Here is a 17,566-nt window from a genome sequence, read left to right as displayed (position 1 = left end):
GGAATGGCTTAGTGTATTCGGCCAAAGAGGGGGAGAAGTGTTTTTAAGGTTGTGTGAAAATGAAGGAGTGAAGAAGGGTTTATATAGGAGAGGGGGGATGGGTTCGGCCATTATGGGTGGGTTTGGGAGGGAAAGTGGTTTGAATTTGAAGGGTGAGGTTGGTGGGGTTTTATGAAGGATGGATGTGAGTGGTGAAGAGAAAGATGGGATTTGATAGGTGAAGGGTTTTTGGGGAAGAGGTAATGAGGTGATTGGTGAATGGGGGAAGAAGAGAGAGAGTGGTTGTGGGGTTGGTGGGGGTCCTGTGCGGTCTACAGATCCTGAGGTGTCAAGGAAAAGTCATCCCTACACCAATTGGCATCAAAATCCACGTTTTGAGCCATTTCTGGCGTTAAACGCCGGGCTGGTGCCCATTCCTGGCGTTTAACGCCAGGTTTTTACCCTTTTCTGGCGTTTAACGCCAGTCTGGTGCCCCTTTCTGGCGTTAAACGCCCAGAATGGTGCCAGACTGGGCGTTAAACGCCCAACTGCTAGGCTTACTGGCGTTTGAACGCCAGCAACATCTCCCTCCAGGGTGTGCTATTTTTCTTCCTGTTTTTCATTCTGTTTTTGCTTTTTCAATGGATTTTGTGACTTCTTATGATCATCAACCTACAAAAAAACATAAAATAACAAAGGAAAATATATAAAATATAATCATTGGGTTGCCTCCCAACAAGCGCTTCTTTATTGTCAGTAGCTTGACAGAGGGCTCTCATGGAGCCTCACAGATACTCAGAGCAATGTTGGAACCTCCCAACACCAAACTTAGAGTTTGAATGTGGGGGTTCAACACCAAACTTAGAGTTTGGTTGTGGCCTCCCAACACCAAACTTAGAGTTTGACTGTGGGGGCTCTGTTTGTCTCTGATTTGAGAGAAGCTCTTCATGCTTCTTCTCCATGGTGACAGAGGGGTATCCTTGAGCCTTAAACACATAGGATTTTTCATTCACTTGAATGATCAGTTCACCTCCATCAACATCAATCACAGCCCTTGCTGTGGCTAGGAAGGGTCTGCCAAGGATGATAGATTCATCCATGCACTTCCCAGTCTCTAGGACTATGAAATCAGTAGGAATGTACTGGTCTTCAACCTTTACCAAAACATTCTCTACAAGTCCATGAGCTTGTTTTCTTGAGTTGTCTGCCATCTCTAATGAGATTCTTGCAGCTTGTACCTCAAAGATCCCTAACTTCTCCATTACAGAGAGAGGCATGAGGTTTACACTTGACCCTAAGTCACACAGAGCCTTCTTGAAGGTCATGGTGCCTATGGTACAAGGTATGGAAAACTTCCCAGGATCTTGTCTCTTTTGAGGTAATTTCTACCTAGACAAGTCATCCAGTTCTTTGGTGAGCAAAGGAGGTTCAGTCTCCCAAGTCTCATTTCCAAATAACTTGTCATTCAACTTCATGATTGCTCCAAGGTATTTAGCAACTTGTTCTTCAGTGACATACTCATCCTCTTCAGAGCTCATGAAAGGCAGAAGTAAGTCCAATGGAATCTCTATGGTCTCATTTTGAGCCTCAGATTCCCATGGTTCCTCATTGGGGAACTCAGTGGAGGTCAGTGTACGCCCATTGAGGTCTTCCTCAGTGGCGTCCACTTCATCTCCTTCCTCTCCAAATTCGGCCATGGTTATGGCTTTGCACTCTCCTTTTGGATTTTCTTCTGTGTTGCTTGGGAGAGTACTTGGAGGGAGTTCAGTAACTTTCTTGCTTAGCTGCCCCACTTGTGCCTCCAAATTTCTAATGGAGGACCTTGTTTCATTCATGAAACTTTGAGTGGTTTTGATTAGATCAGAGACCATGGTTGCTAAGTCAGAGGGGTTCTGCTTAGGATTCTCTGTCTGTTGCTGAGAAGATGATGGAAAAGGTTTGCCATTGTTAAACCTGTTTCTTCCACCATTATTATTGAAACCTTGTTGAGGTCTCTCTTGATTCTTCCATGAGAGATTTGGGTGATTTCTCCATGAAGAATTATAGGTGTTACCATAGGGTTCTCCTAGGTAATTCACCTCTTCCATTGAAGGGTTCTCAGGATCATAAGCTTCTTCCTCAGATGAAGCATCCTTGGTACTACTTGGTGCATTTTGCATTCCAGACAGACTTTGAGAAATCAAATTGACTTGTTGAGTCAATATCTTGTTCTGAGCCAAAATGGCGTTCAGAGTATCAATCTCAAGAACTCCTTTCTTCTGACTAGTCCCATTGTTCACAGGATTTCTTTCAGAAGTGTACATGAATTGGTTATTTGCAACCATTTCAATGAGCTCTTGAGCCTCTGTAGGCGTCTTCTTCAGATGAAGAGATCCTCCAGCAGAGCTATCCAAAGACATCTTGGATAGTTCAGAGAGACCATCATAGAAAATACCTATGATGCTCCATTCAGAAAGCATGTCAGATGGACATTTTCTGATCAATTGTTTGTATCTTTCCCAAGCTTCATAGAGGGATTCTCCATCCTTCTGTCTGAAGGTTTGGACTTCCACTCTAAGCTTACTCCATCTTTGTGGTGGAAAGAACTTTGCCAAGAAGGCATTGACTAGCTTTTCCCAAGAATCCAGGCTTTCTTTAGGTTGTGAGTCCAACCATATTCTAGCTCTGTCTCTTACAGCAAAAGGGAATAGCATCAGTCTATAGACCTCAGGGTCTACCCCATTAGTCTTGACTGTGTCACAGATTTGCAAGAATTCAGCTAAGAACTGATGAGGATCTTCCATTGGAAGTCCATGGAACTTGCCATTCTGTTGCATTAGAGAAACTAATTGAGGTTTAAGCTCAAAGTTGTTTGCTCCAATGGCAGGGATAGAGATGCTTCTCCCATAGAAGTCGGGAGTAGGTGCAGTAAAGTCACCCAGCACCTTCCTTGCATTGTTGGCATTGTTGTTATTTTCGGCTGCCATGAGTTCTTCTTCTTTGAAGAATTCGGTCAGGTCCTCTAAAGAGAGTTGTGCTTTGGCTTCTCTTAGCTTTCTCTTCAAGGTCCTTTCAGGTTCAGGGTCAGCTTCAACAAGAATGCCTTTGTCTCTGCTCCTGCTCATATGAAAGAGAAGAGAACAAGAAGATATGGAATCCTCTATGTCACAGTATAGAGATTCCTTGAGGTGTCAGAGGAAAAGAAAAATAGAAGAAAGAAGAAGGGGAAGAATTCGAACTTTAATTGGATGAAGTTCGAATTGTGCATTAAGAAGGAGTAGTACTCCATAAATAGAAGGATGTGAGAAGGAGGGAAGTAATTTTTGAAAATTAAATTAAAAAGATTTTGAAAACATTTTGAAAAACACTTAATTGATTTTCAAAAATAGAAGTGAGAAAGAAATCAAGTGATTTTTGAAAAAGATTTTGAAATTAGAAATTAAAAAGATTTGATTGAAGACTTATTTTGAAAAAGATGTGGTTAAGAAGACATGATTGAAAAGATTTGATTTGAAAACAATTTTAAAAGATTTGATTTCAAAAATTAATGACTTGCCTAACAAGAAAAGATATGATTTGAAACATTAAACCTTTCTCAACAGAAAAGGCAACAATCTTGTGATGTTCAATCAAATCATTAATTGTTAGTAAGTATCTTTGAAAAAGGAAAGAAATTGATTTTGAAAACATTTGATTGAAAAGATATGATTTGAAAAAGATTTGATTTTGAAAAACTTTGAAAACTTGAAAAAAAAATTGATTTTGAAAACAAAATCTTCCCCCTTTGCCATCCTGGCGTTAAACGCCTAGAATGGTATCCATTCTGGCGTTTAACGCCCAAAATGCTACCTCTTTGGGCGTTAAATGCCCAACCAGGTACCCTGGCTGGCGTTTAAACGCCAGTCTGTCCTTCACTGGGCGTTTTGAACGCCCAGCTTTTTCTGTATAATTCCTCTGCAGTATGTTCTGAATCTTCAATTCTTTGTTTTATTGACTTGAAAAGACACAAATTAAAAATATTTTTGGATTTTTTTTTAATAATCAAAATGCAACAAGAATCAAATAACAATGCATGCAAGACACCAAACTTAGCAGTTTGTATACTACTGACACCACATGAGACACATAAACACTCAAGTCAAAAGAATTCAAAGATCAGAGTAAGGAATCATCAAGAATTACTTGAAGATCTTAAGACACATGAATGAATGCATGCAATTGACACCAAACTTAAGATGAAACACTAGACTCAAGCAAGAAACATCAAATATTTTGGTTTTTATGATTTTGTAAAATTTTTTTTGTTATTTTCGAAAATTAAGAAAAAGATATCAAAATTCTTAATGAGAATTCCAGGAATCAGTGCAATGCTAGTCTAAGACTCCGGTCCAGGAATTAGACATGGCTTCACAGCCAGCCAAGCTTTCAAAGAAAGCTTCGGTCCAAAACACTAGACATGGCCAAAGGCCAGCCAAGCCTTAGCAGATCACTGCTCCAAAAGCAAGATTGATAAAAAATCAACAAGCTTCTGTGATGATAAGTTGAAACCTCGGTCCAATGAGATTAGACATGGCTTCTCAGCCAGCCAGATTTCAACAAATCATCATGAAACTCTAGAATTAATCTTCAAGAATTTCGAAAAAATTAAATACCTAATCTAAGCAACAAGATGAACCGTCAGTTGTCCATACACAAGAACAATCCCCGGCAATGGCGCCAAAAACTTGGTGCTGTTGCCGGATTTTGGCACTGATGTTACCGGACAAAAAGCTTGCTCAAAACTCGAACAATCCCCGGCAACGGCGCCAAAAACTTGGTGCACGAAATTGTGATCAATACTTTTCAAAACATAAACAATCCCTAGTAATGGCTCCAAAGACTTGGTGCTCAATACCATGGCATAAACACAACTTCGCACAACTAACCAGCAAGTGCACTGGGTCGTCCAAGTAATAAACCTTACGCGAGTAAGGGTCGATCCCACGGAGATTGGTGGTATGAAGCAAGCTATGGTCACCTTGTAAATCTCAGTCAGGCAGACTCAAATGGGTATAGTGATAAACGAATAAAGCATAAAGATAAAGATAGAGATACTTATGTATATCATTGGTGTAAGAGCTTCAGACAAGCGTATGAAGATGCCTTCCCTTCCGTCTCTCTGCTTTCCTACTGTCTTCATCCAATCCTTCTTACTCCTTCCATGGCAAGCTCATGTAGGGTTTCACCGTTGTCAGTGGCTACCTCCCATCCTCTCAGTGAAAATACGTCCCTGATGCTCTGTCACAGCATAGGCTAATCATCTGTCGGTTCTCGGTCCGGCCGGAATAGAATCCAGTGATTCTTTTGCGTCTGTCACTAACGCCCCGCCTTTCGGAGTTTGAAGCACGTCACAGTCATTCAATCATTGAATCCTACTCAGAATACCACAGACAAGGTTAGACCTTCCGGATTCTCTTGAATGCCGCCATCAGTTCTTGCCTATACCACGATGACTCTGATCTCACGGAATGGCTGGCTCGTTTGTCAGGCGAGCACTCGGTTGTCAGGCGATCAACCATGCATCATGCAATCAGAAATCCAAGAGATAAACACTAGGGCCTCGAATGCTTGTAGAACAAGAATGGTTGTCAGTCACCTTGTTCATAGGTGAGAATGATGATGAGTGTCACGGATCATCACATTCATCAAGTTGAAGAACAAGTGATATCTTGGACAAAGAACAAGCGGAATTGAATAGAAGAACAATAGTAATTGCATTAATACTCGAGGTACAGCAGAGCTCCACACCTTAATCTATGGTGTGTAGAAACTCCACCGTTGAAAATACATAAGAACAAGGTCTAGGCATGGCCGAATGGCCAGCCTCCCAAATGATCTAAGATAGCATAAAATTCAGAGATAGCTACCCAGATTCCTCTATCTCAAATACAATAGTAAAAGGTCCTACTTATAGAAAACTAGTAGCCTAGGGTGTACAGAGATGAGTAAATGACATAAAAATCCACTTCCGGGCCCACTTGGTGTGTGCTTGGGCTGAGCAATTGAAGCATTTTTGTGTAGAGACTCCTCTTGGAGTTAAACGCCAGCTTTGGTGCCAGTTTGGGCGTTTAACTCCCATTTAGGTGCCAGTTCCGGCGTTTAACGCTGGAATTTCTGTAGGTGACTTTGAACGCCGGTTTGGGCCATCAAATCTTGGGCAAAGTATGGACTATCATATATTGCTGGAAAGCCCAGTATGTCTACTTTCCAACGCCGTTGAGAGCGCGCCAATGGGCTTCTGTAGCTCCAGAAAATCCACTTCGAGTGCAGGGAGGTCAGAATCCAACAGCATCTGCAGTCCTTTTTGAGTCTCTGGATCAGATTTTTGCTCAGGTCCCTCAATTTCAGCCAGAAAATACCTGAAATTACAGAAAAACACACAAACTCATAGTAAAGTCCAGAAAAGTGAATTTTAATTAAAAACTAATAAAAATATACTAAAAACTAACTAGATCATACTAAAAACATACTAAAAACAATGCCAAAAAGCGTACAAATTATCCGCTCATCACTTGCCTCTTGAATCTCTCTTCCATTGTGCGCCCTCTTCACATATGACTGTGAGGACTTGGTCCAACCTTTGATCAAAGTTGACCCTTCTAGTGTAAGGATGTTCATCTCCTTGCATCATAGGCAAGTTGAATGCTAACCTTACATTTTCCGGACTAAAATCCAAGTATTTCCCCCGAACCATAGTAAGATAATTCTTTGGATCCGGGTTCACACTTTGATCATGGCTCTTGGTGATCCATGCATTGGCATAGAACTCTTGAACCATCAAGATTCCGACTTGTTGAATGGGGTTGGTAAGCACTTCCCAACCTCTTCTTCGGATCTCATGGCGGATCTCCGGATATTCACCCTTTTTGAGTGAAAAGGGGACCTCGGGGATCACCTTCTTCAAGGCCACAACTTCATAGAAGTGGTCTTGATGCACCCTTGAGATGAATCTATCCATCTCCCATGACTCGGAGGTGGAAGCTTTTGCCTTCCCTTTCCTCTTTCTAGAGGTTTCTCCGGCCTTGGATGCCATAAATGGTTATGGAAAATGAAAAAGCAACGCTTTTACCACACCAAACTTAAAAGGTTTGCTCGGCCTCGAGCAAAAGAAGAAAGAAGAGAGTAGAAGAAGAAGAAATGAGGAAGAGGGAGATGGCTTTGTATTCGGCCAAAGAGGGGAAGAAGTGGTGTTTAGGTTGTGTGAAAATGAAGGAGTGAAGAAGGGTATTTATAGGAGAGAGGGGAGATGGGGTTCGGCCATTATGGGTGGGTTTGGGAGGGAAAGTGGTTTGAATTTGAAGGGTGAGGTTGGTGGGGTTGGTGGGGATCCTGTGGGATCCACAGATCCTGTGGTGTCAAGGAAAAGTCATCCCTGCACCAAATGGCATCAAAAATCACGTTTTGAGCCTTTTCTGGCGTTAAACGCCGGGCTGGTGCCCATTCCTGGCGTTTAACGCCAGGTTCTTGCCCTTTTCTGGCGTTTAACGCCAGTCTGGTGCCCCTTTCTGGCGTTAAACACCCAGAATGGTGCCAGACTGGGCGTTAAACGCCCAACTGCTAGCCTCACTGGCGTTTAAACGCCAGTGAATTCTTCCTCCAGGGTGTGCTATTTTTTTTCCTGTTTTTCATTCTGTTTTTGCTTTTTTAATGGATTTTGTGACTTCTTATGATCATCAACCTACAAAAAAACATAAAATGACAAAGAGAAATATATAAAATATAATCATTGGGTTGCCTCCCAACTAGCGCTTCTTTAATGTCAGTAGCTTGACAGAGGGCTTCTTATGGAGCCTCACAGATACTCAGAGCAATGTTGGAACCTCCCAACACCAAACTTAGAGTTTGAATGTGGGGGTTCAACACCAAACTTAGAGTTTGGTTGTGGCCTCCCAACACCAAACTTAGAGTTTGACTGTGGGGGCTCTGTTTGTCTCTGAATTGAGAGAAGCTCTTCATGCTTCTTCTCCATGATGACAGAGGGATATCCTTGAGCCTTAAACACATAGGATTTTTCATTCACTTGAATGATCAGTTCACCTCCATCAACATCAATCACAGCCTTTGCTGTGGCTAGGAAGGGTCTGCCAAGGATGATGGATTCATCCATGCACTTCCCAGTCTCAAGGACTATGAAATCAGTAGGGATGTAATGGTCTTTAACTTTCACCAAAACATTCTCTATAAGTCCATGAGCTTGTTTTCTTGAGTTGTCTGCCATCTCTAGTGAGATTCTTGCAGCTTGTACCTCAAAGATCCCTAGCTTCTCCATTACAGAGAGAGGCATGAGGTTCACACTTGACCCTAAGTCACACAGAGCCTTCTTGAAGGTCGTGGTGTCTATGGTACAAGGTATTGAAAACTTCCCAGGATCTTGTCTCTTTTGAGGAAATTTCTGCCTAGACAAGTCATCCATTTCTTTGGTGAGCAAAGGAGGTTCATCCTCCCAAGTCTCATTTCCAAATAACTTGTCATTTAGCTTTATGATTGCTCCAAGGTATTTAGCAACTTGCTCTTCAGTGACATACTCATCCTCTTCAGAGGAAGAATACTCATCAGAGCTCATGAAGGGCAGAAGTAAGTCCAATGGAATCTCTATGGTCTCATTTTGAGCCTCAGATTCCCATGGTTCCTCATTGGGGAACTCAGAGGAGGTTGGTGCACGCCCATTGAGGCCTTCCTCAGTGGAGTTCACTTCCCCTCCTTCCTCTCCAAATTCGGCCATGGTTATGGCTTTGCACTCTCCTTTTGGATTTTCTTCTGTATTGCTTGGAAGAGTGCTTGGAGGGAGTTCAGTAATTTTCTTACTCAGTTGTCCCACTTGTGCTTCCAAATTCCTAATGGAAGACCTTGTTTCAGTCATGAAACTTTGAGTGGTTTTGATTAGATCAGAGACCATGGTTGCTAAGTCAGAGGGGTTCTGCTTAGAATTCTCTGTCTGTTGCTGAGAAGATGATGGAAAAGGCTTGCCATTGCTAAACCTGTTTCTTCCACCATTATTGTTATTGAAACCTTGTTGAGGTCTCTCTTGATTCTTCCATGAGAAATTTGGGTGATTTCTCCATGAAGAATTATAGGTGTTTCCATAGGGTTCTCCTAGGTAGTTCACCTCTTCCATTGAAGGGTTCTCAGGATCATAAGCTTCTTCTTCAGATGAAGCATCCTTAGTACTGCTTGGTGCATTTTGCATTCCAGACAGACTTTGAGAAATCAAATTGACTTGTTGAGTCAATATCTTGTTCTGAGCCAATATGGCATTCAGAGCATCAATCTCAAGAACTCCTTTCTTCTGACTTGTCCCATTGTTCACAGGATTTCTTTCAGAAGTGTACATGAATTGGTTATTTGCAACCATTTCAATGAGCTCTTGAGCCTCTGTAGGCGTCTTCTTCAGATGAAGAGATCCTCCAGCAGAGCTATCCAAAGACATCTTGGATAGTTCAGAGAGACCATCATAGAAAATTCCTATGATGCTCCATTCAGAAAGCATGTCTGAGGGACATTTTCTGATTAATTGTTTGTATCTTTCCCAAGCTTCATAGAGGGATTCTCCATCCTTCTGTCTGAAGGTTTAGACTTCCACTCTAAGCTTACTCCATTTTTTGGGGTGGAAAGAACTTTGCCAAGAAGGCATTGACTAGCTTTTCCCAAGAGTCCAGGCTATCTTTAGGTTGTGAGTCCAATCATATTCTAGCTATGTCTCTTACAGCAAAAGGGAATAGCATCAGTCTGTAGACCTCAGGGTCAACCCCATTAGTCTTGACTGTGTCACAGATTTGCAAGAACTCAGCTAAAAACTGATGAGGATCTTCCATTGGAAGTCCATGGAACTTGCAATTCTGTTGCATTAGAGAAACTAATTGAGGCTTAAGCTCAAAGTTGTTTGCTCCAATGGCAGGGATAGAGATGCTTCTCCCATAGAAATTGGGAGTAGGTGCAGTAAAGTCACCCAGCACCTTCCTTGCATTGTTGGCATTGTTGTTGTTTTCGGCTGCCATGGGTTCTTCTTTGAAGAATTCGGTCAGGTCCTCAACAAAGAGTTGTGCCTTAGCTTCTCTTAGCTTTCGCTTCAAGGTCCTTTCAGGTTCAGGGTCAGCTTCAACAAGAATGCCTTTGTCTCTGCTCCTGCTCATATGAAAGAGAAGAGAACAAGAAAATGTGGAATCCTCTATGTCACAGTATAGAGATTCCTTGAGGTGTCAGAGGAAAAAGAAAAATAGAAGAAGGAGGTAGAAGAATTCGAACTTGATTAGATAGAGTTCGAATTGTGCATTAAGAAGGAGTAGTACTCCATAAATAGAAGGATGTGGGAAGAAGAGAAGAGAATTTTCGAAAATTAATTAAAAAGATGTCAAAAACATTTTGAAAAATTGATTGATAATTTTCGAAAATTCAAAGTGGAAAAGAAATCAAGTGATTTTTGAAAAAGATTTTGAAATTAGAAGTTAAAAAGATTTGATTGAAAACTATTTTGAAAAAGATGTGATTAAAAAGATATGATTGAGAAGATTTGATTTGAAAACAATTTTAAAAAGATATGATTTTAAAAGTTAATGTCTTGCCTAACAAGAAAAGATATGATTCAAACATTAAACCTTCCTCAACAGAAAAGGCAACATACTTGAAATGTTCAATCAAATCATTAATTGTTAGTAAGTATCTTAAAAAAAGAAAGAAATTGATTTTGAAAACATTTGATTGAAAAGATATGATTTGAAAAAGATTTGATTTTGAAAAACTAAAAAAATTGATTTGAAAACAAAATCTTCCCCCTAGCACCATCCTGGCGTTAAACGCCCAGAATGGTATACATTCTGGCATTTAACGCCCAAAATGCTACCTTTTTGGGCGTTAAACGCCCAACCAGGTACCCTGGCTGGCGTTTAAACGCCAGTCTGTCCTTCTTCACTGGGCGTTTTGAACGCCCAGCTTTTTCTATATAATCCCTCTGCAGTATGTTCTGAATCTTCAATTCTTTGTATTATTGACTTGAAAAGACACAAATAAAAAATATTTTTGGATTTTTAATAATCAAAATGCAACAAGAATCAAATAACAATGCATGCAAGACACCAAACTTAGCAGTTTGTATACTACTGACACTATATGAGACACATAAACACTCAAGTCAAAAGAATTCAAAGATCAGAGTAAGAAATCATCAAGAATTACTTGAAGATCCTTAAGACACATGAATGAATGCATGCAATTGACACCAAACTTAAGATTAGACACTAGACTCACACTAGAAACATGAAATATTTTTGGTTTTTTATGATTTTGTGAAATTTTTTTGTGATTTTCGAAAATTAAGTGGAAAAAGATATCAAAATTCTTAATGAGAATTCCAGGAATCAGTGCAATGCTAGTCTAAGACTCCGGTCCAGGAATTAGACATGGCTTCACAGCCAGCCAAGCTCTCAAAGAAAGCTTCGGTCCAAAACACTAGACATGGCCAGAAGCCAGCCAAGCCTTAGCAGATCACTGCTCCAAAAGCAAGATTGATAAAAATCAACAAGCTTTTGTGATGATAAGTTGAAACCTCGGTCCAATGAGATTAGACATGGCTTCTCAGCCAGCCAGATTTCAACAATTCATCATGAAACTCTAGAATTCATCTTCAAGAATTTCGAAAAAAAAATAAAATAAAATAAATACCTAATCTAAGCAACAAGATGAACCGTCAGTTGTCCATACACGAACAATCCCCGGCAACGGCGCCAAAAACTTGGTGCACGAAATTGTGATCAATACTTTTTAATACACAGAACAATCCCCGGTAATGGCTCCAAAGACTTGGTGCTCAATACCATGGCATAAACACAACTCCGCACAACTAACCAGCAAGTGCACTGGGTCATCCAAGTAATACCTTACGTGAGTAAGGGTCGATCCCACGGAGATTGTTGCTATGAAGCAAGCTATGGTCACCTTGTAAATCTCAGTCAGGCAGACTCAAATGGGTATAGTGATAAACGAATAAAGCATAAAGATAAAGATAGAGGTATTTATGTATATCATTGGTGAGAGCTTCAGATAAGCGTATGAAGATGCCTTCCCTTCCGTCTCTCTGCTTTCCTACAGTCTTCATCCAATCCTTCTTACTCCTTTCCATGGCAAGCTCGTGTAGGGTTTCACCGTTGTCAATGGCTACCTCCCATCCTCTCAGTGAAAACGATAGCATATGCTCTGTCACAGCATAGCGGAATTCAGCTGTCGGTTCTCGGTCAGGCCGGAATAAAATCCATCGATCCTTTTGCGTCTGTCACTAACGCCCCGCCTGCTAGGAGTTTGAAGCACGTCACAGTCATTCAATCATTGAATCCTACTCAGAATACCACAGACAAGGTTAGACCTTCCGGATTCTCTTGAATGCCGCCATCAGTTCTTGCCTATACCACGAAGACTCCGGTTAAAGAATCCAAGAGATATTCACTAAGCCTCGTATGCTTGTAGAACAAGAATGGTTGTCAGTCACCTTGTTCATAGGTGAGAATGGTGATGAGTGTCAATCATCACCTTCATCAAGTTGAAGAACAAGTGATATCTTGGACAAAGAACAAGCGGAATTGAATAGAAGAACAATAGTAATTGCATTAATACTCGAGGTACAGCAGAGCTCCACACCTTAATCTATGGTGTGTAGAAACTCCACCGTTGAAAATACATAAGAACAAGGTCTAGGCATGGCCGTGAGGCCAGCCTCCCAAATGATCTAAGATAGCATAAAACGCAAAGATAGCTACCAAGATTCCCAGATGAAAATACAATAGTAAAAGGTCCTACTTATAGAAAACTAGTAGCCTAAGGTGTACAAAGATGAGTAAATGACATAAAAATCCACTTTCGGGCCCACTTGGTGTGTACTTGGGCTGAGCAATGAAGCATTTTCGTGTAGAGACTCTCCTTGGAGTTAAACGCCAGCTTTTATGCCAGTTTGGGCGTTTAACTCCCATTTAGGTGCCAGTTCCGGCGTTTAACGCTGGAATTTCTTGAGGTGACTTTGAATGCCGGTTTGGGCCATCAAATCATGGGCAAAGTATAGACTATCATATATTGCTGGAAAGCCCAGGATGTCTACTTTCCAACGCCGTTGAGAGCGCGCCAATTGGGCTTCTGTAGCTCCAGAAAATCCACTTCGAGTGCAGGGAGGTCAGAATCCAACAGCATCTGCAGTCCTTTTGAGTCTCTGGATCAGATTTTTGCTCAGATCCCTCAATTTCAGCCAGAAAATACCTGAAATCACAGAAAAACACACAAACTCATAGTAAAGTCCAGAAAAGTGAATTTTAACTAAAAACTAATAAAAATATACTAAAAACTAACTAGATCATACTAAAAACATACTAAAAACAATGCCAAAAAGCGTACAAATTATCCGCTCATCAACATGCAATAAATAAGTTGGGAATAAAATATGGAGAAAGCAGTTAAGGCTTCAAAGTTGTTTGACTTTTCTTATTAATTTATTTTAATCATGCAAGATTTAATTCTAGGCAAACTATATATGACTAAACCCTAATTCCTTAGACATTTTTAGTCACCTCTAAAATTCATCAACCGCCAATTCCTTGGTCAATTAATTCCAACTAGAGGGTGAAATTCAATTCTAGTTATATGCCACAGAAATCCTAATTACCCAAATATAAGAGGATTATATGTCACGTATCTCGTTAAATCTAGATAATTAGAAATTTAGGAGAATATGTTTTCAAGTTGTTGTTCAAGTAAAGAGCTTTTCCAATTTATACAAGAACTCAATTAGAAAGAGGGTCATACTTCCGTTCCACCCAATTTCATAAATAACGAAAGAAAACAATTCTTGAAATATAAATCAGTACATAAATTAAAATAGAAAAAACAAGCAACAGAATCAATCTATACAATAGACAGAGTTTCTAACCTTAACAGTGGAGGTTTAGTTGCTCATGGAAAAGAGTGAAAACTAGGATTCTGGTAAACTGTAAATTTTGAATGAGGTGGAATCATCCCCAGAAGAAAAGTTTCTTCTTTTTATATATAATCCTCATTAATTTAAAATAATCTATTTTCTAAAATTAAAATAATATCTTTTCCTATTTTAAAATAAAATAAAATTTAAATCAGAATTAATTAAATAATCCGTGCGAGCCTTGTACGCGTGGGGACCACTTCCTTTTAATCATGGTTGGCGCCTAACTTGAGGAGAGCTGCGCCTTACTTGAGGTGGGCAGCAAGGAGTGGCATGGAGTGCTTGAGTGCTGCACCTTACTTGAGGAAAGCTATGCCGAACTTGAAGAATCTAGTCCAATGTTGCGTGTTATTGTTGTGCCTTGCGCCTAACTTGAAATTTCTCAAGTTAGGCACAGCCTTGGCAGACTTGGTGGAGAAGAAGTATAGACTATTATATGTCATTGAAAAACTTTGGAAGTTATCTTTCCAACGCCACTAAAATCACGTCCATTAGACATCTGTAGGTCGCGATATTTAGGTTTGAGTGGAAAGAGGTTAGGGTTAACAGCATCATTCGCCTTCTTCTCTTTTTCTGTGAAAACTCCATCAAATCCAGCCGAATGCTACCTAAAATAAATAGAATTGCACACGACTCAAAGTAGCATCCATAGTCGCTAAAAGATAATTAATTCTTGATTAAACTCAACAAATTAAATGCAAATTCACTAGGAAAAGATAGGAAAGATTCTCACGCATCAGGTGTATTGGAGGCTCTGGCTCCAGTGGAACATCCAAAATGGGTGGAGGCTCAAGAACATACATGTCATCCAGATCAGGTTCAGGAACTACCTGATTAAGTGATTGTGAAAAAAAGGGTGCATTGTTCGTCCTAGATGTAACCAAGTCAAAGAGAACTCATATGACATGTCAGGGTCAAAATTCGAGCTAAGTAGGTGGTGCTTGAATGGCCTGTCGTGCAGTATGTACAACTTAAAATGAGGCTCGCCTAAAATCAAATAACTCTCCAGATCTGGATCCTCATACACAATAGTATCAGGTAGCTCATAGAACAGAACTCCCGTCTCCATTTGCGAGGAAAGGAAAGGAAGGGGTGAGAACTTGAGGTTCCTAGCAGGGTTTCATACGGACGAGGTTGCATCGTTCGATAAGAAAAATTCGTAGTTAGACACATTAATTACTCATTTTCCTTTTTAGTCTTCTTTCATTCCATTATTCCGTTACTCTAATCAATTACTAAACACATACACTCATGATCACAACAATCAACATCAATATATTCAAACACATGCATATATTTCATAAGCAAGGAATATATTCTGCAAACAAGTTTGATGCATGTCTAGCCCTACGTAGGCCGTGAGCTCATGTGTCAGTTGACTACTCGCAACCCGATATTACCTGGGCACAAGTCTCAGATATGGCTTTCCAGATGCATCAGTTTGTGTATAAAAGTCATATAGTTGAAGCCATATCAGTTTGACTTTCAATTAGCGCAAAGAGGTGGGAGGGGGGAGGGTGATTGACTGTGGGGAATGGGGAGAGAGAGAGATAGTGGGAGAGATAAAAGGTGACTGGGTGAAGTGAATATGGAAAAGTGGGATTTCGAAGATTGATGGCAGATGATAGGTTGATGGGGGTATGGTTGGGAAATGAGGGCATGAATGTGGATGGGAAAATGGTAGAGGGTGAAAGGGTGTTGTGTTGAATGGTCAAAGGGGAGGTGGGGTGAAATAACCGTTGGAAACGGTTAAACCCTTTCTCCAATTTTGAATTCTATGTTGCTGGCGCTAAACGCCAGGTCCAGTGTGTAGCGCCCCAACGCTGTATTGCTCATGCCATCGAGGGCGTTAAACACCACTCCTGGCGATTAACGGCAGAATTGGATCTTTTTTTTTGAAACTTGAGGAACGAGGCTTGGTGCTAAACGCCCAGCTGGCGTTTAGCGACCGACAAGGCATGAATTGCCTTGAGAATGATGCCCCTCATAGGTGTTTAACGCCAGCTTCTTCATGCTATTCTATGCGTTAAACGCCCTCCCTGTTGTTTAACGCGAACTTCTAGATACCAATCCAAGTGCTACACACCTAGCCTGGCGTTTAGCACCACCCTTCAATGAGTTCTTTGAGAATTATGCCATCTCTACCACTGAACGCCTATGTCGGTGTTTAGCACCAAGGCACTTGAGTAAAATGCCCTCCAGGGTGTTTTGTTTCTCCTCCAGTGTCCTCCTGTTCCTATTCTACACACTTTGCATGATCATAAACATCATAAAACCAAGGAAAACTAAGAATAATAATAAAAAATAAAAAATTCAAAGATAAATGAAAACAAACTAAATGAAAAACCAAAGGTTACTTAGGGTTGGGTTGCCTCTTAACAAGCGCTTTTTTACCGTCACTAGCTTGACAGTCAGCTCTACTAAAGAAAAGGATGGTCATATGGCCTTAGCTCTTCACCTCGCACTGTGAATCTTTTTCCTGTGCTCTCATGGATCAACTCAAGATGCTCAAGAGACAGGGATTGGATTGATGAGTTCACTCTTCATGTAAGTGCCTCCTTCACCAGAGTGATGTGAAGGACTAAAAACCTTGAATACCAAGTAATCCTCACACATCCTCAGAAATAATTCACCTTGTTCCAAATCAATCAGAACTCTCCCAATGGCCAGGAATAGTCTTCCTTGGATGATAGAGTCGTTCTTATCCTCTCCCATGTCAAGGATTACAAAATTTGCAAGGAGGAATAGTTCTCCAACCTTGACCAAGACATTCTCCACTATTCCATGTGCCAATTTCAGAGATTTGTCTACTATTTGTAATGCTATCCTTGTTGGCTGTGCCTCTTGGATTTGTAGCTTCTTCATAACAGACAAAGACAATAGATTGATACTTGCACCAAGATCACATAGGCCTTTGTCAAAGGTGACGTTCCAAATAGTGCATGAAATTCGAAAGCTCCCTGGATCTGACATCTTCTTGGAAACTTGGTCTAAATTATTGCTTGGTCAGAACCACTGTTTCATCTCCCTTTAAGGTCTTCTTCTTAGAAAGTAAGCTCTTCATGGACTTAACACAGGGAGGCATTTGCTCTAGAACTTCAGCAAAATGAATATTGATTTGTGACTTTCTGAAAACATCCAAGAACTGTGAGAATTGCTCGTCCTTGGTCTCCTTTTGGAGTTTCTGAGGATATGACATCTTTGGCTTGAGCTCAGGTGCACTGGGTGAGGCGTGTACTATGGTACCCTCAGGCTTTTTTGGAGCTTCTGTTTCCTTTGATCCCTTAGCGACTTGTACTTCCTCCATTGTCACTGGTTCACTTGACAATGTGACGGCCTTGCACTCTTCTCTTGGATTAGGCACTATGTCACTAGGAAGAGTGTTAGGAGGTCTCTCAGGTATTTGCTTACTCAACTGACCCACTTGTATCTCCAAGTTTTAAAGTGAAGCTCTAGTCTCTTGCATAAAACTGTGAGTGTTCTTGGAGAGTTCTACAACTATAAAGGTTAAGTCAGGAGTATTTTCAGACTCTCCTGCAGAATTATTTAGAGACATCCTGGCGATCTCAGAGACTCTATCATAGAATATCTATACTTGAATCTAGTCTGAGAACATATTAG

At 40.7% G+C, this 17,566-nt stretch overlaps 1 protein-coding gene and 2 non-coding genes across 3 annotated transcripts; 2 read left to right on the top strand and 1 right to left on the bottom strand.

The window, feature by feature from the left end:
• The first annotated feature begins 2,436 nt into the window (after nt 1-2,436).
• Nucleotides 2,437-2,540, top strand: LOC130943162 (small nucleolar RNA R71). Its single transcript, XR_009071693.1, has one exon. It is a non-coding gene; the product is annotated as a small nucleolar RNA R71 (small nucleolar RNA).
• A 6,938-nt stretch (nt 2,541-9,478) lies between these two features.
• On the top strand, nt 9,479-9,586 carry LOC130942561 (small nucleolar RNA R71). Its single transcript, XR_009071129.1, has one exon. It is a non-coding gene; the product is annotated as a small nucleolar RNA R71 (small nucleolar RNA).
• Nucleotides 9,587-16,453: 6,867 nt separating this feature from the next.
• Nucleotides 16,454-16,918, bottom strand: LOC130939804 (uncharacterized). Its single transcript, XM_057867878.1, has one exon. It carries the CDS (start codon nt 16,916-16,918, stop codon nt 16,454-16,456), a length of 465 nt encoding a protein of 154 aa, XP_057723861.1.
• Nucleotides 16,919-17,566: the final 648 nt, after the last annotated feature.

Source organism: Arachis stenosperma, chromosome 7 (assembly GCF_014773155.1).
Source record: "Arachis stenosperma cultivar V10309 chromosome 7, arast.V10309.gnm1.PFL2, whole genome shotgun sequence".
Lineage (NCBI taxonomy): Eukaryota > Viridiplantae > Streptophyta > Magnoliopsida > Fabales > Fabaceae > Arachis > Arachis stenosperma.
The sequence above is the reverse complement of the archived record's forward strand: the minus strand, read 5'-3'. Positions and strand labels throughout refer to the sequence as shown.

What these genes read in the sequence shown, in the direction of transcription:
- LOC130939804 (XM_057867878.1), bottom strand. Translation starts at nt 16,918, where the DNA reads ATGTCAGATCCAGGGAGCTTTCGAATTTCATGCACTATTTGGAACGTC.